This window comes from Centruroides sculpturatus, unplaced genomic scaffold, assembly GCF_000671375.1.
Source record: "Centruroides sculpturatus isolate CEXI.00-Female unplaced genomic scaffold, Cexi_2.0 scaffold61, whole genome shotgun sequence".
Lineage (NCBI taxonomy): Eukaryota > Metazoa > Arthropoda > Arachnida > Scorpiones > Buthidae > Centruroides > Centruroides sculpturatus.
The window spans coordinates 1,224,431-1,248,480 of NW_019384572.1; the positions used below are offsets into that span (position 1 = coordinate 1,224,431).

General features: G+C 30.0%; 1 protein-coding gene across 1 annotated transcript in view; it reads left to right on the forward strand.

Annotated features, from left to right (window-relative positions):
• The window catches only part of LOC111624229 (GRIP1-associated protein 1-like), a 94,278-nt gene extending 71,927 nt beyond the window's left edge, over positions 1-22,351 (forward strand). Inside the window, exons 20-21 of the mRNA XM_023367043.1 lie at positions 18,498-18,646; positions 21,752-22,351. Coding sequence (XP_023222811.1) covers positions 18,498-18,646; positions 21,752-21,844 — 242 coding nt within the window. The 3' untranslated portion in view covers positions 21,845-22,351. The remainder of the gene's footprint in view (positions 1-18,497; positions 18,647-21,751) is intronic.
• The last annotated feature ends 1,699 nt before the right edge of the window (positions 22,352-24,050 follow it).

Below are 24,050 nucleotides of genomic sequence, written 5' to 3' on the forward strand. Positions count from 1 at the left end.
GAAAAAGAGCTTTTAAATACTTTGATGGAATCAACGACAAGTGATTTTTATGATAAAGTAATTAACGACTTTGCAGAAAAAAATTGCTGAATAGAGTTAGTTTATAAAAATAATAAAAACAAGTTTTTATGTCTTTGTTTGTGTCAATGTATCTATTTTAGAAGTAAAATATTGAATAAATAAACTGTTTATTTTTTGTCATTTCCAGTATTTGTTTAAAATTTTTATGGAAACACAGCTTCCCTATCATAAAATGTCACCACACCCCACCATTGATATACGTATATATGTACATACATACCATGCTATCTATATACATACCATGCCAGGGTTGAACAATGATCAGCTGAGTACCATAAGTGGGTGATTATAGGACAAGGATGCTGAAGGCATCCCCAGTTGGTACCATAAGTAACTGAGGATGGTTATATCATAATTAAATATGTCTGGAAGAGGGGATCGGTCTGGAGACTCGGGTAGCATAACTGGCAATGTATCCACATGGTAAGTGGGAGTTGTTGGTTCAAGTCCACTCTGGGCCAATTCTTTTTTTCCAGGATACTTTAAATGGTGGTTCCAAAAGTGGATGCTACTGCCTCTGTGGGCAGTGAGTAAATCTAGGGGGCAAAAGGAAGCAAGGGGGCAGCAGGAATGCTGGAAGTAAGGTATTAAACAGTAAGGAGAGTAATAACCATAGGTGAAGGGAGTAAGGACATAAAGTGTGAGGTTCACAGAAAAATTTTTCTAAGAATATCTCTAAGTCTTTCTCTCTCAAGGAAAAATGGGTTAAGGGGCATTTGAGTACAGTTGGAGTGTGTTGGGGTATAGGTTTATGAAACTAAGGAGTGGTGGCTCGAAAAAGTTGGAAATCACTGCTCCAAATTATTTAATTTATAATCATTAAATTTAATAAGGGATGGTGCTTAATACTTCCCTCTAGTGACAAATTATTTAGAAATTAATTTAAAATAATCACAGAAAAAGTAGCCCAATTTAATCTGGCAGTCATTTGGCTTATAAAGGTAATAGATAGCTATTAAGAGATTTTGATCTTTTCATTCAATTTTTAATTCAATTTCCTACAATAGTAAGGAAATTGAATTAAAAATTATTAAAATTGACTGATTAATTGATTGGAGTCAGTTTTGCAACATTTAAAGAGTTAATTTTTGCCATTTCTTTATTTTATGTAACACAAAATAAAATCAATATTGTACAATACCAAAACAAATCACTGTGCAAACAACAGAATATCAACATATCAGCAGAATATTCATGCACTGAATATTCAATCATTATAAGAGTATTTTTATTACTGTAAATTTTGCTGATATTTGGGAAAGCCTCCTGAGTATGATTTATAAGATACTATTGATTCTACAATACATCAAAATAACCACTTAATAAAACCAATAACCGGTATTAAATAATTGTAAAATGAACTGCGAACATTTTCGGTTCCTTCCCTAGGACCTTTCTCAAGTAGCGATTCGTCTTTAGAATAACTATGAACAAAGACCAGTAAATAGCGATATTCGAAAAATTATTCTTCCGAACAACATTTCAAAAGTCAAAATTCAACGTTAATGTGAATCACGCGCATTCCCGAATTCCGTAAATAAATACAATAAAAAATAAAAAATGTTCGGTTTAAAAATTCCTATGCACAATGTTTACACACTATTTATGAAACGTATTATTAATGCGTATCTTCTTTCTGTAGTAGGGCCTGCCATGCAAGGGACAGGGTAATTTCATCCCTCGAGTTAATAGGTTCAAACGTGTTGTATGCCTTGCAGATCTCCATTTGTTCCAACCATTTGATGTGATCCATAAATTTAGTGGTAATGAGGAGTTTGGCGTTATCAAAGTCTACCAAAATTTCCGGGTCCGAAGCATTTTACGATTATAATACCATTTAATCCAAATTAAATAATCATTTTACGATTATTTAATACCGGTTATTGGTTTTATTAAGTGGTTATTTTTATATTAATCTGGTATTTGAAGATTCTTTATCTACAATACATCACAATTTTGAATCAAATTTTAAAATTTTTTTTAGTTGGGGAAAAAACTTAATAAAAACTGATTGTTTTAAGGTTTTGTTAAATAACAAGAAGCTAGAAAAATAATATATTACTAGTGATGTAACGAATGTTCGGTTACTATTCGGTATTCGGCCAATTTTTTGCTATTCGGCCGAATACCAAATATTTAATCACTATTCGGCCGAATACCGAATACCTAAAAACAGAAGTAAGAAATAGCAAAAACTCAGTAAATTAATCATTTTGGTATTTAGATTTAATGTTATCGGGTTAGTGTTGTTTGTTTATATTTATTTATAACTTATAACATGCACAAAATAAAAAAAATAATAATAATATTAGTCACATGTATTCACAATTTATAATTACAAAGATCACACGCACACGCCTATTTGTTTGAGAATTGTCGCTCACATCTGAGGGTCTGATCCTGCCTATCCTTTTTTTTAAGCACTTGTCTTTGCTCTTCGCTTTCACTTTTCTCTATCGCTCTAGTCCATGTATGCCTATGCATACATCATATAAGCGCTCATGATACTTTCGATTCGTCACTTTTCTGTCGTGAATTTCCCATTTTATAATTACGTGACTCAAAGCCTGGTGATAACGGAGAAAAGAGACAGATAGGACGTCGGTATAAGTCACAGTTATGATTTCACAGATTCGAGACAGCTTGGCAGCTCGAATGGCCCCAGGCTTGCGCCCGTGCACGCTAATTGACTTTCATTACAAGCATTTAGCTTTCCGTTCAGAAGCCTATCACAACAATTGTTTGGCATTGACAACAGCGAATTTCGCCCGAATAAGATGCCTCGAATTATTCGATTATGTTATCAACTCAATTTCATATTTATTTTCACATTTTCACTTCGCAATCCTTCTCTGTTCTTTTTCTGTTATTTACACGTGTAGGTTATTTCATTGTTATCCACGTTTAATATCATTTATCATATATAGTACTGCCATGATGCTCTTGTCTGTCCACTACAACTGTCAAGAATTAATGCGATTGACGAAGTGTAGTGACAGCGGGCCAATAGAGAGCAGGGTCCTTGCCATAATGCGCTTTGCGCGCCAATTTTCGTACGTGCGTTAATCGAGCCGAATAGTTTGGCCGAATATTCGGCTTTATTAAAAGATTCTGACGAATACATTCTTGTTCAGCCCACCTGAATATTGACATCATAGTCAGAAGGCCCATGTATTGATCCATAAAGGCCAAATCCTACCACAAAAATTCTCCGATCTGCCATAAACCTTATCCTATCACTTTAATAAATCCAGACAATGAAAGAATGACATTAGGATGTGCTTTGTCTTTTATTCGAATATTCGGCTATTCGGCCAATTCAATCATCAATAGAATATTCGGCCTGAGGCCAAATATACTATTCGTTACAACACTATATATTACCTTTTCAAGACATCTGTATTGGCAGCCCAATTTCTGCAATCTCCTGTACTTATAATAACTTTTCATTTTAATGCTTTATCATAATGTCATCATAAAAGCATTTTAAACTTTAAAAAGAAATTTAAATGAAATTTTCATTACCAGCAAACTTAATTTGAACTAATATGATCATTGATCAAAAATATCTGTTATTGGTACTTAATGTGAGGTAGCAGGGGGCCACTGGGATGATCCCTAATGACCACTTACTCTGCATGGGTTGGTAAAACCTGGTCTCAGTTTGTCGGATGGCTTAGGAGGGCAAAAATGAGTGGGGAGGGGTTGTGAGGTCGTGACGAGGTGTCCAAATAACTACACAGGTTAAACCATAACAACACATTTAATAAACAACTAAGAGATTATACATATCAAAGGAAAAAGCATAAATAACACACGTGTAAATAATAAAAGGAATCTATTCTATATCTATGTTCTATCCTAAACTAAAAATCGAGAGAGACCTCTCTAAGAGGAATGTGTTGGAGAGAGAGACAACATTCGGGCAAGGGTTTACCTTGTAGGATGTGATCTCTTCATATAGGGCATTGGTAGGACACACTGTGATTGGCTGTTTCTAATCAAAGTTCCCTTGGATGGCAGTATGGATGGTATGGTGGTATGGAACTGATGTCCCAGGATATCCGCTCAGCTATGTTCGAAAGCGGTGTACGCTCTGTTGATCTCTGACTGTAGAGATACTCTTTGGCTATCCGCTCGGAGGTGTTGCTTTGGCAGTGTCCTCTTCAGCTGTCGAGGGTGTTTACCTGGCGGGGTCCTCTTCGGCTGTCTGCCTGGAGGTGCAAATTTGACCCCTTTTTATACTTATCTTGGAGGGGAAATCATGGGGAAAGAAAATCTGATGCAATCACCAGCTCGACTTGCATATAGTTGTGTTTATGTTATCGTCATCCTTTCCTTCCAATAATTGACATCTTCCCATCATAAATTTCTCAAACTCTCTGATTTATTGACGTGAGGTGACTCATGTCAGACTACGTCTCACCCCCTTAGAAAAATCATTGCCTTATTTGGTCATTTAGATCGACTTTCTCATTGGGTCACTTGGATTTAGAGGGGAGTATGGGATTTTGTTTTATCCTTGTCGGTGACCTTTTGGTTACTCTCTATACCTTATATCTACATGACTTGAATGATCCTCTGGTGTGAGTGGAGTCCTTCCCTGGACGATTAAAGTCATCTTTGATGTGACGCAGTAAACAAAGTGTGAAAATTCATACTTGCGTCCGAATTCTCACACTTAACATATCAGAAGGTCTATTTACCATAATTTGTGATTGCTATTTTGGACAAATATTTATAAAATGATTTTAAGATTTTGCTTAACTTTAAAATTTTTGAAATGGATTTTAAAAAAATGGATTTAAAAAAAAAAAGCGTCTTATAATCAAGGAAAGATAGTGTATAATGTTGTTTGATTTCCCAACTTTTAAATAGTAAATTCAAATGTTTTATCAGATTATCAAATTGAATAGTTATTTAGTTTTTAAAATAATAAATAATTCATTCTCTTTCTCTTTATCTATCAAAATTAAAACCTGAAACTAATATTTTAATTTCAGTTACAAATTATTAATTAAAATGAATTTGAAAAGAAGAATGTTTTGCTATGATTTTGTATATAATAAAAATAAAACAATTATATGGATAAGGGATGCTAAAAATTCGTTCTTTCTTTTATCTGCAAGTCTTTATTCAGACAAAGTCATCATCATTGGAAATGTTTGGATGTTAGAAGTGTTGTAGTGAAATTCTTGGACTTATGTGTAAGGCTTACAGAGAACAGAAAAAAAAATAAAATGAATTTGATAATTTTTCAAATATTAATCTATTGTATCTGTAATTTTGGGAGCATATTTTTTTAAAACTTATATTTAAGTATTAATGAATATTGAAATTAAGTAAGAAACAAAAAATAAAGTTACATTACTTGGCATTTTTTATCATTAACTTTTATTCAGTTGAATAAAACAACTGAATAAAAGTTAATGATGAAAAATGCCATGTGGTTGAATGATTGCATTACATCGAGTTTGAACAAAGGAAAAAATATTGACGTGGTTTCAAGAATGTTAAATACATTAATATTTTTATTAAATGTATTATAAGCTTAAAAGTGAAATAACTAACATCTGTGTTAAATTTAAATTGAAATTTTAAAAAATATATATTTAGTATCAAATTTTAGCTAAACAAAACTGTTTGCTCTTTATAATTTAAAATGGCCTGATTGACAACATGGTTTAGCCATTTGTTGAGTCCCGTTAGGACAACTCTTTGCACAGGCACAACATGGCTTTAATAATCTTTCCGAACTTATATTCGAACTTTTGTTTGAATTTTATTTCAAAATGAAGAACCATCAAGAAATCATTAAAAAACCTGATGAATAACTCAGAAGGAACTTTCATTTTTGTTTGTTTTCATTATCTACACACCATAATTGGTTCAGAGTATGTGATTAACTATATCCCAGTGTGGAGTGGTTGTTAAGAACCACAGTGTTACCACAACAGTGTTTATGTGGTGAAAGTTCAAAGATCATATTATGAAGGCAATTTGCTGGTCACTTTTTAGTATTAGAAGATATTTGGTATTCTTGTATTTATGATGTCATTTATGATCTTAACAGCTTTGTGATGGCTTAGATAACATAATAACAGACACCTTTAAATAGCATGCAAACTTCTTACACAATAGGTTTAAAAACTACAATTTTTATTTGTTTTTTATATATGTTACTGTGAATGATCAATATCTGGCGAATGTCGAGATTCTCCAGTGAATGTCAGCATTCACAAAGTCATTTCGTGTATGTATGAAATATTTGCTAAATATCATTATTTCAAACTTACACCGGCAATGTCGACATTCAGCATGCACTGATGGTGAATGTTGAATAAAAATATTTTTATTACGTTAAGACAAAAATGCAACTTTTTAATATGTCAAAATAGGAGAAAGCTTAAGTAACAGCACATGTAAATAAACCATTGAACCTAAAACAAACAGTACATTCTAAATCATTAAAGAAAATAATACAATAATAAACTTACACATAAATTATGTGATTAACATTATCCAATCGGTTAATATTACATATGGTTCCAACATGGATGCACATCCGACTGTTTGTGGTCCAGATGGACTCCTCCCAGAGGGGAGCCGCCGGCAGGCCACCGAGTGCCAAATGTCACTAATTATTGATTCGCAGTAGTTCTTGAACAAAATAAATAAATAAAAAAGGAAACGTCTACTAAAAATGTAGTTAATCTAACGGAAACAAAATGAACTTACCCGAAGTGCAGCCATTTTGGAACCATAGGTAACATTAACCATACAATCTTATTTATTGCAACAACTTAAACTGTTATGGCACTTTGAATTGCACAAGAGATCCTTGTTTTACAACTGCATTTATACATGGAACACATCCTTTTGCAATGACAGCGTGTATAGCCTTGCCCTCCACTTTTCGAATTAGCTGCAGCTGCTTCTCTCAGCGATATTTCTTGAGAAGAAACCTCATCTATGGAAAGTAACTTTTCTTTACAAATTACAAACTGATTACAGGTATAAAGCTGCTTGAGGGTACCATTTTTGTTTGCTAATTTATAAAAGTCAGAGCCTTCTATTCCAACAACAACATTTTGGGCATCCGTACAGCCACAGTCGACATCAGGGACTTGTATTCATACAGTATCACCTATTTAAGCAGAAGAAAACGGCAAAGAATTTGGCGACAGACTGTCTTCTTTCTGTCAACATCGGCTTCTCGGGTGTCGTTTCGACCTCCACCAAGGCTTGTCTGTGCTTTTTGACATACACTGGCGATTGTTTGAATGTATACTACTTTAACCAAATATTCGGTCTTTCACCAACATATTTTGTATGTGTCAACATTCACCGGAGAATATCGACATTCTCTAATTTCGGTCTTTCACAGTAATGTATATATATATATATACAGTAGAGCGTCGATTTTCCGAATCAATTGGGGACTGGGATTGTTCGTATAACTGATATTTCAGATAACCTATTTGTGTACGAAAAAATAGTTTAACGTATCCGATGTTGAAATTTTTCTCCGTTGCGTGTCGCTTCGCGTTGAATTTTCATCGATGTTAAGCCTAACAAAGACTATTGTATCGTTAAAAATTATTCATCACATACAGTAGTCAATTATCCCTAGTAGCAATATGAGGGGCACTAACAGTTCAGTGATATGTGCAGGACTTTCTGCACCCAGACACATGTGTTGCCTCTCATGGCAGGGCTTCCAACAGGCATTTTCCATCAGGATAATTCTTGCCTATACATAGCAAGGATTTTCAGAAATGCCTCTGCCAAGTTGACATACTTCCTTGGCCTGCCCAGTCTCCATATTTATTGCTGATCCAGCATTAATGGGACCAGCTGGGACACCAGCTTCAGCAGTCTGTGACTCTGCAGGATCTAGAGGCCTAGTTGCGCCATGTGCTGCATGATACCATAAGTAACCTGTATGGCTCCAGGTTACTTATCCCAGGCTGGAGGCACCAAAAGGGTACTAGAACCTCCTTTGAAGTGTACAGCTTTCTCCAATAAACTTCTTTCATTCTAATATTGTAATCACTTACATATATTTACATTACATTCACACACATACAGTTTCATTTCATTCCAACTCCTTCTTGGTGCATTATTTTTTTTGTCTATGAATGTAATTTGGACTATGAGATAGATGTATGCATCTTAGTCATTTCTTGTAAAAAAAAAAGTTGGAATTGTTCAAAATAATAGTTCAAACTTGGTGGGTCATAATGGGCTCCCCTGCCTTATATGAATATTGACCGAATTACTTACAAGGAAAGACAACCAAATGACTGCCTGACTTTTAAATATTTCATGTTTAATATAATGTTTGTGTGAAAATAAACCTATACAGAATAGTTAAAAATTCTTGATCCTAAACAATTTTGAGGAGAAAAAAAAAGAACTAATTTTAAGCTACTAGATTTATATGCTCTAGCATAAACATTCATAAGAATAGTTAGCTTAGTGGTTATTCTGATCTATGAGCATGTATCCCATGGTTATTCTGGGTTTGAATCTCTCTCTCTCTCTCTCTCTCTCCCTTTTTTTTTTTTTTTTTTTTTTTTTAAGGGAAATGTGGGTTGCATTTTTCACCAAACAACAAACACCAAAATCAGTAAAGCAATATATTATTTTACATTTTATTTTACACTATATGTTCAATAAACAAGCCATCTGTGTCAGTTACATCCTGGAAGAATAATATGGTGTGATTAATTGTTGCATAAAGCATTTCATTGGGAATATTGGCAATACAGTAGAGCCTCGAAAACTTGGCACTCCGGATAACTCGGCCACACTTTGGCAGGGCAAAAAAATCCTTAGTTAATTAATTTTCATTATAGACAGCTTTATAAAAGTATAAAAGCTCTCATAAATTATTTTTCTGAGGTCTGTCTTATCAGGTAAATTACTGTACACAGTGTATTCATTAATTTTCATTTTCATGTAGTAAAGGCTCTATGCCTTCATAAAGGACGTACTTTTCCTTTGTTTAAGGGTATTTGGGCAGTTTATTCTCTGTTGTATTCTCAAGCAAACAATACATACAAGTACAGTACAATATTTTCTGAGGAAACATGCATACTTATCCTTGGAAACATGCATACTTATACTTATCGGGAATGGGGTTAAAACCCATTCCCGATAACCCGGCATTTTCACAAACTCGGCCACCCTTCGGTCCACATTAGGCCGAGTTTTCGAGGCTCTACTGTATTCTGTATTATGCTAACCTTCAGCTGAGGCAGAGACTTCACATTTCCTGGATAAACTTTGTCTTTCAGGAATCCTCACAGCCAGAAGAATAGCAATTCAAGACCAGTGAATGAGCAGGCCAATTGGTTATTTGAAAAGCCTTTGGAGATGACATAATGATCACTGAATTTGGATTGAAGCAATTCCTTTGTTTGTTGAGATACAGTTTTCACAAATTGTAAACCTATAAATTCCCACTAGCAGCCATCTGTATGTCCTTTCTTAATCTCAAAGATAGATGAAAGTCAAGATCAGATATGGAAAGCTTAGGGACAGGAGGCACAAATTAACTATATAAAATTTATAATTTGGACTGGAAGGCATGTTATTTTAATTCAAAAGTTTTCTTCTGAACAGAGTTAGATGATCAGCAAGACTCCATTGTTAACAGCAAAAGTATGATGTACAGGGGCAAGACTACTAAAATGGGAGAATTGTGACAAAAAATTGCAGCCTGGCATGTGAGGATGTCACAATAAATAATTGCTCATTTATATCTCAAAACATATCTCTTTCTCTCTGTAAAAAAATTGATATATTAAACAAATATTTACCATGGAATAAAAAAGTATTAGTATAGTGCCACAATAGATACACCGAAACAAGACAAGAGAATAGTGAAATAGATGAAATGATAGAATTTATTGGATAAACTTGTAGCTTTCATTGTTTGTGAAACTCTCTTATCGTCTTAGTAATGATTTAAAACAGTCATCTGATTTATTTTTTGGAGAAACTACAAACAAAATCAATCTTTTTCAGATTTTTAATCTCACAAAAAAAAGGAAAACAGGCGCATTCGTAGAGAATGAGTTATATACCCTAATAAATATGAAATATAACAATATTTGTGATGTCTGGTACAGAAAGACATTATAATCATATCTTATGTGTCCATGATAACTTGACAATAATATTTTTTATATTTTAAAATTATTCCTTTTTTATTTTTTTAGTTCATCTAATGCTGGTTTTTGGTGCTTATCATAGATGGATTGAAATTTATTTTTAATATGATGGAATATTTTGTTTCTTACAATCGCAAAGTATGATCAAAAAAATTCCTGGACTAGCTCAATGAAGGCATGCAACTGGGACAGATTTAACTATTAGTATGATTTGTCTATATAACATATGTAATGGTTATATATAAATGTACTCTTAATATCCTTAGGCAGAGAGCCAAAATGAAACAAAAGAAATTGCATGTATATCACCGTAGCTCATTTTGTTCAAGAATAACATTTGACCTTGAGCATATTAAGATCATTTAGAAATCTGTTAATCTGGATTTAAACAATATATGTGCATAAAATATAATGTAAAACACCAAAACACTTAGGCAGAAATATTTGATAATAATTAAAAAACTCATAGGCTCTATTACTGAATGTTTAAGTATATTGTCATAAGCAATTTAAGGAAAATTATGTATTCATTGAAAATGGTAGTCCTAACTGAATTAATTACTAAAGTAAAAAATAAACTACTAAAATAATTATTCAAATAATACATATTATTAATTACATGTATTAATAATATATTTTAAAACTAAAGCCTGTATTCTTATATATTTCAATGGAAATAAATTTATAGGAGTTAATACAATTAAAATAGAAAATGTGATAAACTAGACATACTTTGAGCACATAAAAGCATTTCCATTGAAATTTTATAAATAACAGAGAAATGCCACTTAAATATGTTTTAAATGCAAATACAAAAATACTTTTTTTTTTGTTGTTGTTTATGGTTTTAGAAATTATAAAGTACTGAAAGTACTGTACATAAACAATCTTTTTTGTTTAAATATTTTTATCTTGAAAAATTCCTATTCAATTTACTTGGTAATCTTCATTCCTATTCATTTTTCTTTTGGTAATAATCAAATTTATTTGAAATTTATTTATTTATTCAAACTGAATAATTACATTAATTATCTTTCATCAGTTTCTGTTTATTTAATTTGCTACATGTTTGTTCTAATTATTTTATAATTTTTCCACTAAATAAAATATATCCGAAGTATTTATTTATAGATAATTCAGAAATAATTTTAGAAATAAAATATTTTGATTATTGAGAAACTTGATTATTTTATGTTTACTCCAAAATTATCATACATGAAGCAATCTACCAGATTATTTAGCAGGCTATGTTAAGGTTAATTAATAATCAAAAACAAAGCAGTTTGGCTAGAGGCATGCAATGAAATGGTGGGCAGTTAGGCCCACCATCTCATGATAAATTTAATTTGAATTTAGAATATTCTGGAAGAAAAAAAATAGCTTAGGACTTGAACTGTAACTCCTGCTTACCATGCAGATGCATTGACAGTTATGTTACCCAGACATCCATCTGATCTTTGTTTCCAGCACTATTAAATCAAATTAATTTATGCATGTTCAGGCTCCTTCTGAGCTCAGAAGGAGCCTGAAAACATTTGTTTACCTGTGAAATTTGTCACTGGGCACTAGTGAGGTTTAATGAGTGTATTATACAGTAAGTCCAGTGTGAAGGTGAAAGATATGACCATAATGAAAAGAGAAAGAGGGATGAAGCTTTTTTAATATCCATAGGAGTTATACACAATGAACTCAATCCTAAGATTACACTTTAACAACTAAAAATTTGTGAAATCTCATGTAATTATACAGGTGTATTAAAATATTTTATTAATGTACTAACTTGATCTTAATTTATTCAGAGTACACTCATCACAAGTATATTAAATTCAAAATTGTCAATATAAAGTAGAGCTATTATGAGTCTTGTGGTGGCTGCCATCTCAATCACCAAAAAAGACACTTGCAGGTTGCTGACAGCAATCAGAAGTGCCTTTTTTGAATTTTTGAAGAAGTTACCTGAGATTTTGAATATACCCATAGCCCAATTAATAATCTAGCAGATCATTTGGCAAGACTAACTTATCAGGTTGATGTATTGGATTGTTTGGAAAGGAATTTTGTTTTTTTCCCCACTGGAAAAAACAATTTTCTTATAATATATAAATATTTTATGAATTATATATTGACCATTTTGGTCCAATACCTTTTGCCGTCTTTCTGGTAGCAGCATGATTCCACATTCATAAAAGTTTTGATCTTTGCTTACAAAAAACTGATCCAAGTGATTTTTGACATCCTCATTTGAAGTAAATGTTTTATTGTTTAAAATATTTTGTAAAGATTGGAACAAGTAAAAATATGAGGGTGCCAGATCTGGCAAATATGGTGGGGTAGCACATCCATCCAAGCTGTAACAGTTTCTGATGAGTTACCAAACTTGTGTGAGATCTGGCATTATCATGATGAAACACTACTTCTTTACTGTTGATCAATTCTGGCCTTTTCTGTTTGATGGTATCACTCAATTTGTCTAGTTGATGGCAGTACACTTTCAAATCAATTGTGGAATTGTCTGGTAGAAGTTAAAAAAAAAACAGTTTCTTTAAAATCCTACCAAACAGAGAGCATCACTTTTTTTTTATGAATATTGGCTTTTGAAGTGTTTTGAGCCAACTCATCTCTTCTACTCTGTGAGCGCTTGCATTTGACATTGTTATAAACAATCCATTTTTTGTCACCAGTTATGATTCGCCTCAAAAATGGATCATTTTCTTGATGTTTGAGAAGCAAATCACAATGTCAATATATCAGAGCAAATCTCTTTCTTTAAGAACATGTAGTACCCATATATCAAGCTTTGAAACTAAACCAAGTTGTTTCAAGTGATCATAAATGGTTGAATTAGACAAATTTAATCTCTTAGCGATTTTCTTGTTTTCTTATCAGTGGTTTGCTTCAATCAATGCCTTTATTTTGTCTTCATCAGCTTCAACTGAATCTTCAATATCAAAATTGCCAGAACAGAATTTTGTAAACCAGTTTTGGCACTGTTGTTCTGACAATACATCTTCTCCATACACGTATGTCACACAATATTTTTCTTACTTGAACAGCATTTTTATTTTTTTGGTGATAAAAAAGAAAAATATGCCAAAAATGCTGCTTTCAATTTTCCATATTTTATGGAACACCAAAAAAAAATTGCACAGAATCAAACAAAATCAAATTTTTTTTATAAATAAGCCTTGAAATGTTAGCTGTCAAAATATATAATGACAATGCAGTTTAAAATGAAGTTGGTGAGTAAAAATACAACTAATCCCCTGGTAGTAAAATAACAAAATTTCTTTCCAAACAACCCAATATTATATACATATTAGTGCTGCAATGAATAGTATATTCGGCCTGAGGCTGAATACCGTATATTTGGCCAGGAGCGTGGCCGAATAGCTGAATATTCGGCCAAACTATTCGGCTCGATTAACGCACATATGAAAATTGGCGCGCAAACCGCATTATGGCAAGGACCCTGCTCTCTATTGGCCCGCTGTCACTACGTTTCGCCAATCATGTTAATTCTTGACAGTTGTAGCGGACAGACAAGAGCATCATGGCAGCATGTGATAAATGATGATATCAAATGTGGATAACAATAAGTTGCCTCGACTTGTTCGAATATGTTATCAATTGAATTTCATATTTATTTTCACATTTTTACGGTCCTTCATGTGTAAATAACGGAAAAAGAACAGAGAAGGACCGTGAAAATGTGAAAATAAATATGAAATTCAGTTGATAACATAATCAAACAAGTCAAGGCAGCTTATTGGCGCAAAATTTGTGGCCGTCAATGCCAAACAATTGTTGTCATAGACTTCGGAAAGCTAAATGCTTGTAATGAAAGTCACTTAGCGTGCACGGGCGAAAGCTTGGGGTCGTTCGGGCTACCAAGCTGTCTCGAATCTGTGAAATCATAACTGTGACTTAATTTGACGTCATATCTGTCTCTTTTCTCCTTTATCACCAGGCTATGAGTTGCGTAATTGTAAAATGGGAAATCTACGACAGAACAGTGACAAATCGAAAGTATCATGAGCATGTATAATGATGTATGCATAGGCATACGAAACTAGAGCGATAGAGGTAAGAGAAAGGGAAGAGCAAAGATGAGCACTTAAAAAGAAGGATAGGCAGGGTCAGACCCTCAGATGTGTGATGATTCTTGAACGAATAGGTGTGTACGTGTGCTGATCCTTGTAATTATAAATTGTGAATACATGTGACTAATATTGTTTTCTTTTTTATTTTGTGCATGTTATAAGTTATAAACAAATATAAACAAACAACACTAACGCAATAACATTAAATCTAAATACCAAAATGATTAATTTACTGTGGTTTTGTTATTTCTTACTCCTGTTTTTAGGTATTTGGCCGAATACCGAATAGTAACCAAATATTATTTACATCACTAATACATATACATACACAAATCATTTCACTCAAGTCCAAATCCCACCTAATGACAAACATTTACAGTAAATGATGCACAGTCACATTACTGGTAACCATGGCATATTTTCACTACAGAAGAGAATGACAGAATGTGTTTTGTTTTTATTCTGTTTTGTATTTAACTACTCAATAACCATAATTTTCTGCAAATTTGAAGTTTAAAACCAGAATGTTAAACTTTATACCTGATTGTAACAGATGGTACAAATTTTTTAAGGGAGAAAAGTATTATCTTAAGTTAAAAAGAAAAGTGGAGTTGTTTGATTCTTCATAAGAATAAAAAATTGAATGTTAAATTTTATATTTGTCATCTTTATTTTCACAAAGATTGTTAATAATGAAAAAGTTAAAATCAAAGGGGAGCAAGAAAATAGGGAAACAGGGATTAAGGGAACTTTTTTAGAGAGGCATATTAGAAAAATCAAAATATGTAACAAACAATACACTGAAATTTAAAAGTTGTACTCAGGATTATAGATTAATGAAAAAATTGTAGTTTGCATGTATGAATTAATAGAATTAATATAATATTTCCATAAATTTCAGTTTATGCACTATACCTATTCTTTACTTTAAACCACACAGTAATAGAAATCTACACTGGTCAACATTAATTCATATTTTATATAATTTTTATATTTTATTTAAAAGTAAAATAAAAATGTGTTTTCATAAAACTATATTATTATTCATATTAATTCTATTAAATGAAAATTCTTTTCTTTTAAATAATACTCAAAACTTTACAAAATCTTAAGAGTATGTGGAATTATATAAATTAAAATATACTTAGTTTTCAGAAAGAGAATTTAATATTAGCATTTGTCTTGTATGTATTCCTGTATACATGTCAATAATTTTGGTATATAAATATAATAATGAATATATATAGTATTTAATATTTTGTAACAACAAAAATTGTGTATGTATGTTGTTATATTACTAGTTAATAGTGTCAAACATTTTGGAAATTCATTGGGCTGCAATTTGAAAAAATTGTAGACCTATAAATTCTCACTGTCATCCATATGTCTGTCTGTCATTCCTTAATTTCAATGAACATAGTCAGATATATGAAATAATTACATACAAAGTTCTGGCTTGCATCAGAAGTCATGTTACTTCAATTCAAAAATTTCCCCTGTAAGGTGTTAGATAAATGACCAACATGATTCTATTGTTAAAGGAAAAGTGTGATGTACAGGGACAAGACACTATTAATTTGATATGAAGAGCATATATTTTAAATTAAATTAATTAAAAATATGATTAAAAAGTGCAACCTTGCATTATGTCAATGTAACAATAAATAATTGCTTGTTACTTTAATACATTGTTCACAGTTTAACAGAAAGGAAATCTAATCTATAAATATATTTTTCTATTTGTCATTAATATATTTATTATTAAATCTCTGCAAGAAAATTGTTTGTTAATATATTAAAGATGATTATTGAAATTGAAAATTAGAATACCAGAATAATTAAAATATATTATTATTATTATAGAAGATATATCTATGTTTATACTATGTAGTTACTATTTAGAAGTGTTTTAAAATTTGCATAGTATTTTTATTCATTTGTCTATTTGATTTATATATACAGTGGGTGATCGGTTAACCAACAAATCAGATAACGAACACTTTTGCGAAAGATTTTTATGATCGGACAACGAACACTTCACTGAACAAACATAAGAAGAAGTGATGTAAAATAACAAATACCGATTGGTCTTCCTTTCTCTTCAGGCAACAATTCAAAACTTTTCGGAGTGTGGGAGACGTCGACATCAACGTTCAACCCGGTATATACTGATTGGATAGTATTCCCCCAAACTTTGAAACTCTCCCTTGTAATTCCAGCCTTTTATATTTCTGACAGAAACAATTCTTTTATGTTTTCTTCTGAAAAAGCAGATGTATGCCGATATCTGCTATTAAAGATCTTCTGAAGAAGTAGGAGGATGTCAGAACAACGGTTTTAAAATGGCATCCAAACCAGATTGAGGTTAATAGGCCTAGGGATCTCTACAATTACAATGCTATTAATTNTATTAAATGAAAATTCTTTTCTTTTAAATAATACTCAAAACTTTACAAAATCTTAAGAGTATGTGGAATTATATAAATTAAAATATACTTAGTTTTCAGAAAGAGAATTTAATATTAGCATTTGTCTTGTATGTATTCCTGTATACATGTCAATAATTTTGGTATATAAATATAATAATGAATATATATAGTATTTAATATTTTGTAACAACAAAAATTGTGTATGTATGTTGTTATATTACTAGTTAATAGTGTCAAACATTTTGGAAATTCATTGGGCTGCAATTTGAAAAAATTGTAGACCTATAAATTCTCACTGTCATCCATATGTCTGTCTGTCATTCCTTAATTTCAATGAACATAGTCAGATATATGAAATAATTACATACAAAGTTCTGGCTTGCATCAGAAGTCATGTTACTTCAATTCAAAAATTTCCCCTGTAAGGTGTTAGATAAATGACCAACATGATTCTATTGTTAAAGGAAAAGTGTGATGTACAGGGACAAGACACTATTAATTTGATATGAAGAGCATATATTTTAAATTAAATTAATTAAAAATATGATTAAAAAGTGCAACCTTGCATTATGTCAATGTAACAATAAATAATTGCTTGTTACTTTAATACATTGTTCACAGTTTAACAGAAAGGAAATCTAATCTATAAATATATTTTTCTATTTGTCATTAATATATTTATTATTAAATCTCTGCAAGAAAATTGTTTGTTAATATATTAAAGATGATTATTGAAATTGAAAATTAGAATACCAGAATAATTAAAATATATTATTATTATTATAGAAGATATATCTATGTTTATACTATGTAGTTACTATTTAGAAGTGTTTTAAAATTTGCATAGTATTTTTATTCATTTATCTATTTGATTTATATATACAGTGGGTGATCGGTTAACCAACAAATCAGATAACGAACACTTTTGCGAAAGATTTTTATGATCGGACAACGAACACTTCACTGAACAAACATAAGAAGTGATGTAAAATAACAAATACCGATTGGTCTTCCTTTCTCTTCAGGCAACAATTCAAAACTTTTCGGAGTGTGGGAGACGTCGACATCAACGTTCAACCCTGTATATACCGATTGGATAGTATTCCCCCAAACTTTGAAACTCTCCCTTGTAATTCCAGCCTTTTATATTTCTGACAGAAACAATTCTTTTATGTTTTCTTCTGAAAAAGCAGATGTATGCCGATATCTGCTATTAAAGATCTTCTGAAGAAGTAGGAGGATGTCAGAACAACGGTTTTAAAATGGCATCCAAACCAGATTGAGGTTAATAGGCCTAGGGATCTCTACAATTACAATGCTATTAATTACTTACGAAAAATCATAAGGAAGAGAGAAAAGCAAGCGACATTGGACAGATTCTTTAACTCCCACAAACAGAAAAAGCATGACTAATAAAAATGCAAGACTGTGTATATATGTATTTTTATTATTACATGTGAATAAACGTAGTAAGAAAGTATATATTTTTTATTTTTGGGTGGTTTCCAGAACGAATTAATCAAATTCCTATAGAAACCTATGGTAAATCGATATCGGTTAACGAACAATTCGAATAGCGAACAAAGTCTTAGAATGGATTATGTTCATTAACCGATCACCCACTGTATATTAATCAAATAATATATATATATATATTTTTTATATAAGATACTTTAACTTATATATTATTTTATTGAAATTTTTAGATTCTCATCTGATTTCACATGATAAATTAACAGTACGAAGAGTTATGGATTTTATCAAGGATAAAGGAGATGAGAATTTGAGGGAAAGGAATCGTCGTATGCAAAGAATGTTAGAAGAGACTTTAACAAAAAATATGCATTTACAAAAAGTAAGGACTTTATACTAAAGATAAAAAATAAATGAACGAAATAATTTCAAACTCAATAAATAAGGACTGAAATTTAGAAAATATTTGTCTATTAAATTTTATGATTTTCTGAAAATAATTCAATGGATTTGTTATTCAATTGCTATTCTTTGACGTTGAAAAATGTTTGAAATATCAAAAAACAATTCTTTTTTTTCTACTAAAAAAAAATAAATTTTAAAATATTAAACAATTTTGCAATAATAATACTAAGATTTTCTTAACAAAAAATAGATAATTTAATTTAACTGTTAATTGAAGAAAAAATACTAATTAAATTGAAATAGCAATTTAAAAAAAACAAGTAATGATCATATATTTTCTTTTAATTTGAATAATAGATTCAGTAATAAAAATTAAAATGAAGACAAATATGAAAATAAAAAATAGATTTCTTACCTTTTTAATTAATTTTCATTAAAATGGATGATGATAATTCTAAATTCCTTATCTAATCTGGTGTAAAATTGTTAGAATTATAATTATTTAATCATTCATTATATTTTTATGCAAGCTAAATAAAACTTCATTGGCACATTTCTCAATTTATAGCTTGTTGAAAAATATTTCTGTAATTTTTATAAATTTAATAACAAAATCAGAAAATTGGTATTAAACAAATCTAATAAATATTAATACATGTTGTTATTTAAATTAAACTACATGATACAAATGCATTAAAGAGTATAGTTGAATAAAGTACCTCCACAAAGTGAAATGTGAAAAGTGCTCCAAACCAAATTGAATTTTCTATATAGCATATTTATCTTGGTGTTAAACCACAGTGTAGCAATTAATCTTTTTTGTTTCACAGGAATTGAGACAAACATGATTTTCAGTCTTTAATTTTTATTTACTTTATGAACATATTTAAAAAATTTGTTAAATATGATATCATTTACATTATTATTTTACATCTGAAAAAAAAAAATTATTGGGTGCAAATTTAAAAAATGAAATAAAATTGTAAATACATTTTTCTCATCAAAACTATGACAATATCATCTCTATTTATTTTTTCTGTAAATGTATTTCCAGGAGGAAATACATTGTGAAAAAATATTTTTGTCTGATTTTTTAAAGATGTGATGGTAGTTAAAAAATTAAAAACATTTTTTAAATAATCAAAATTTTATTTCATGATCAAATGGTGTTAAAAATTATTATAGAATTTCCTTGTAAAAACTGCACTTTAGTGAATAAACTTAACCATATAAAAAAATTGTGCTTATTTTTGTCAGAAAAAGTAATATACTTTTTTCAAAATATTTAATTACAGCTTCACTGTATTGGGATACTTGTTGTTGTTGTATTTTGAAACTTGCCACAGTAACATTATTAGTTTAGATTCTTCATCGATAGATGGTCTGTCATTTGTTTCAAAAGAAAAAAAGATGTTTTTCAAAAACACAAATTTATGAAATGCCTTTTTTAAGAGTTGTTTTTTCAAGTCACAAATTTATAGATTATCAACTAAAATTATGAATGTCCCCTTTGATGCCAGTTAACAATTGTTTATAAATTTCCAGGAAATTGTTGCTGACCTAGTCATTTGGTAAAGAAAAGGTTATTTGAAAGAAAGTTAAACAATTTTCAAATACATTGAAACACTGGTATAATAGATTGATTTTACATTTTTGATTTTTGGAGGAATGCCTTTGAGTATTTATCAGTTTAATTTGGTAAAGCTTTATAGAATTTCATTAAATGATGATTTTCATGAGAAATTCTCAATGTCATTCAAGTTTTAGTTGTTTTTTTATTCTGGAAATTCTAATAATATTACTCAGGTTTTTATTGAGCCTGGTGGATGTATCATCTTATGAGTTCTTTCTGATTATATATTTCCATGCCGACAGTAAAATGATTGCATCCTTATAGTTTAAACATTTTTCTGTTAAGCTAGATCTGTAGATCTCACACTTCTCTGTTGTGGATGCAGGCATTGGCAAGTGCACATTTGCAATGATTCTGGCCTCTTCCCATTTAACTATGGATATTTAAAGAAAAAATGTTTAAACTATAAGGATGCAACCATTTTACCATCGGCATAGAAATATATAATTAGAAAGAACTCATAATAATATTAATGTTACAATTCTTGAATTAGAACAAAAACAATTAAACCAATACAGTAAAGCTATTATTAAATATTTTGAAAAAAGTATATTACTTTTTCTAAAAAAGCGCATTTATTTTTTTATATGGCCATGTTTTTGATTGAAGTATAGGAGATATAAAGAAATTCTGTGATCATTTTTAACACCATTTTGTGGCAAAATAAAATTTTGATTATTAAAAAAGTTTTTAATTTTTTTAACTACCATTCATAACTTTAAAACAAATCTGGTGAAAATGCTTTTTTTTTTTTCGTCTCTTGGAAATGCTTTTACAGAAATCCATTAACATTTAACTTAAATTATCTACTTTTTAAAAATTTGCACCCAATAAATTTTTTAGATGTAAAATGATAATGTAAATGGCACCATACATAAAAATTTGTTAATAAAGTAAAGAAAAATTAAAGACTTAAAACCACATTTTCCTCAATTCCTAAGAAACAAAGAGAGTTATGGACTCAAATTGCTACACTATGGTTTAAACATCAAGACAAGTCATATGCTATATAGAAAATTCAATTTAATTTGGGGGCACTTTTCACAGGTTTTTTTGGCTAGGCCCTTTGCTTATATGTTTATAAAATGTAAATTATAAAGTGCATACTGAAACTTCATTTTATTTGTTTACTATTAATTACTTTAATCTACTTAATTTAAGGGAACCAACTTGTTTATTTTCTTTAATAAAAATGTTGAAATAAAAATACTATTGAGCCATCTTCAGTTACAACTTTTGCTTTTTAGAACTTCTCAAAGAAGAATGAATAAAAAACAATTTAACTGAAGATGACTCAATAGTAGCCAAAAACGTTTTTATTAAAGAAAATAAACAAGTTTGTTCCCTTACTTTATTTTGTATTAATTACTTGAAGTAATTAATACAAAATAAATAGTATGAAGTTTGTGAAATATTATTTATTTACCATCATCTTATTTTTTTTTACAGGATTTAGAGTTTCTTTCAAATGAAGTATCTCGTCTGAATAAAATTAATGAAGAACCTGAAGAACTGATGATTTCCATGGGACCAACAACATAGAAATATATTTGTTTAAATGTTGTAATAAATGCCTGTTAATATAAAACTAAAACAAAAGCTTGTTTATGTATAAAATTTGTAGATATTACAAAATGCAATATGATGAGGGAAAGTATCTTCCTTGACTTGGGATTTTATGTTGGCTTAACATCACAAATGTGTTGCTATTTATTTACTTTTAAAGACTGAATACTAGTTAATGTAAAATATTAGGATTTCACTGTTTCAAAAATATGAAAATACTGCAAGCACTTCCACAGGGTAGTATTAACAAGACAAACTCAAATTGTATCCATTCATCTTTTAAATGATTTAATTTTCATTAATTTAAGCCTTTTGGTGTGAAAATAAAATTAGGAATAAATTGCATATTCTCATATTTTTCTATAAAAAGAATTTACTTATGAAATTTTTTATAATTTTACAAGAACAGTGATTATTTATGACAGTCTTTATGATTTGAATAAAGAAGAAAATAATAATGAAATATATAAATATATGTATTTACTTTATTCTTAAAATATTATTGTTTTTAATATGTTATCTAATTTGTTATAATCTTTAATAAAAATCTAATATTTAAATAAAATTTCTTTCTGTTTATAATACCCTATTACTATATATTATTATATTATTTAAGTAACAAAATTTAGGATTTTATTAAAATTCAAAACTAAATTTTTTTTTACTTTCTATCCTATGGGCATTAGAAAACCTTTTTAATCATATTCATCATAGATTTGACCAGGCCCACAATGGGAAAGGCTGGGTGGAGATGGACAAGACTTGACATATCCAAAACAGGATTGTAGGTTTGATGGAATAAGAAAATGCAGCACATGAGCAATCTGCCACTGGAAGAGTAATGTCTGTCAGAACTTTCTATAGAAATCTAGTCTCTATTTAGGCATTAGGCATGTGATGAAAATTTGAAAAATTCTGTGCCAACAATGTTGGTAAGGTGCAAATTCACAACCAACTAAGTACCAGTGTTTAGTGGTTATTTATACTCAGCCAGTGGTGGGCCCATATCTGTAATACTTGTAGATCACCAAAGGAAAATTTCTGAGGTTCTCACCCAGACTTGATCCCATGTCTATTCTGGCAACAAAAATAGTTTTCAGTAAACTACAGCTTTGGCAAAAACTGAAGATTTGTTTTCAAAACTGGTTATAAAGTCATTGTATATATATATATTACAATATATATATATATAGAGAAATTTTCCATACTTTTGGACTTTGTAGAACATATAGACTAACATTAACATAAAATCTAGACACTGTCCACTCCCCCTTATTTCATTCACTTTGTGATAATTTAAGTTTAATGCATTATTACAGTGTTTTTCAACCTGTGGGTCGCGACTCCCAGGGGGGGTCACAAAGCCTTACACAGGGTTGCGGGTAAAAGAAAAAGACAAGTGTTTGTAGGTCCTACACTACAATAAAAAAAACTACAATTTCAGTGAGAAGGTTGTGCGTGTTTATTTTACAGTACAATTGGTTTTTTGATCAATATTTAGGTCTCAACAGAAAGAAAATTAAATACATAGTTTTAAAATCACTGATATAGTTTTAATATGGCCTTGGGGGGTCGCCAGAATGTTTTTAACTTGTAAAGGAGTCATGTATTCAAGAAGGTTGAAAAACACTGCATTATTATACAAGTAAGCAGTGTGTAATAATTAATGAAGATATCACACAATTCTGTTGATTTGATAACCAAATTTTTAATTTTAATGTTAGTCCTTATTACATATTGCTCAAGCAATGCATGGCATATCTGCTAGTTCTTTATAATATATTAATTAATAAATCTGCTTTAGCTATCAGAATAATGCTTATATTTGAATCATTAAAAATGAAATATTTCTATTGAATTTCTAATTTATCTTTCATAAAAGAAAACGTATATATTATGTATTATACATATTATATAGTTACATATTACATATTATATAGTTATAAAAAAAAATACTTAGAAAATCATGTACAAAAAAATATATATTATTCAAAGAAATATATTAGAATATATTATTCCTTTTAAATTATTGTATAGAAATATGAGAATATTTACTATTTCTGTACTTTAATACATATTAATAAAATATCCAATTTTTACTATTAACGATAAAATACAATAATAATAATTAATTTTACTGAATTCAACGTGGTTTTGAAATTGTCAGAAAATCTGTTCAGCA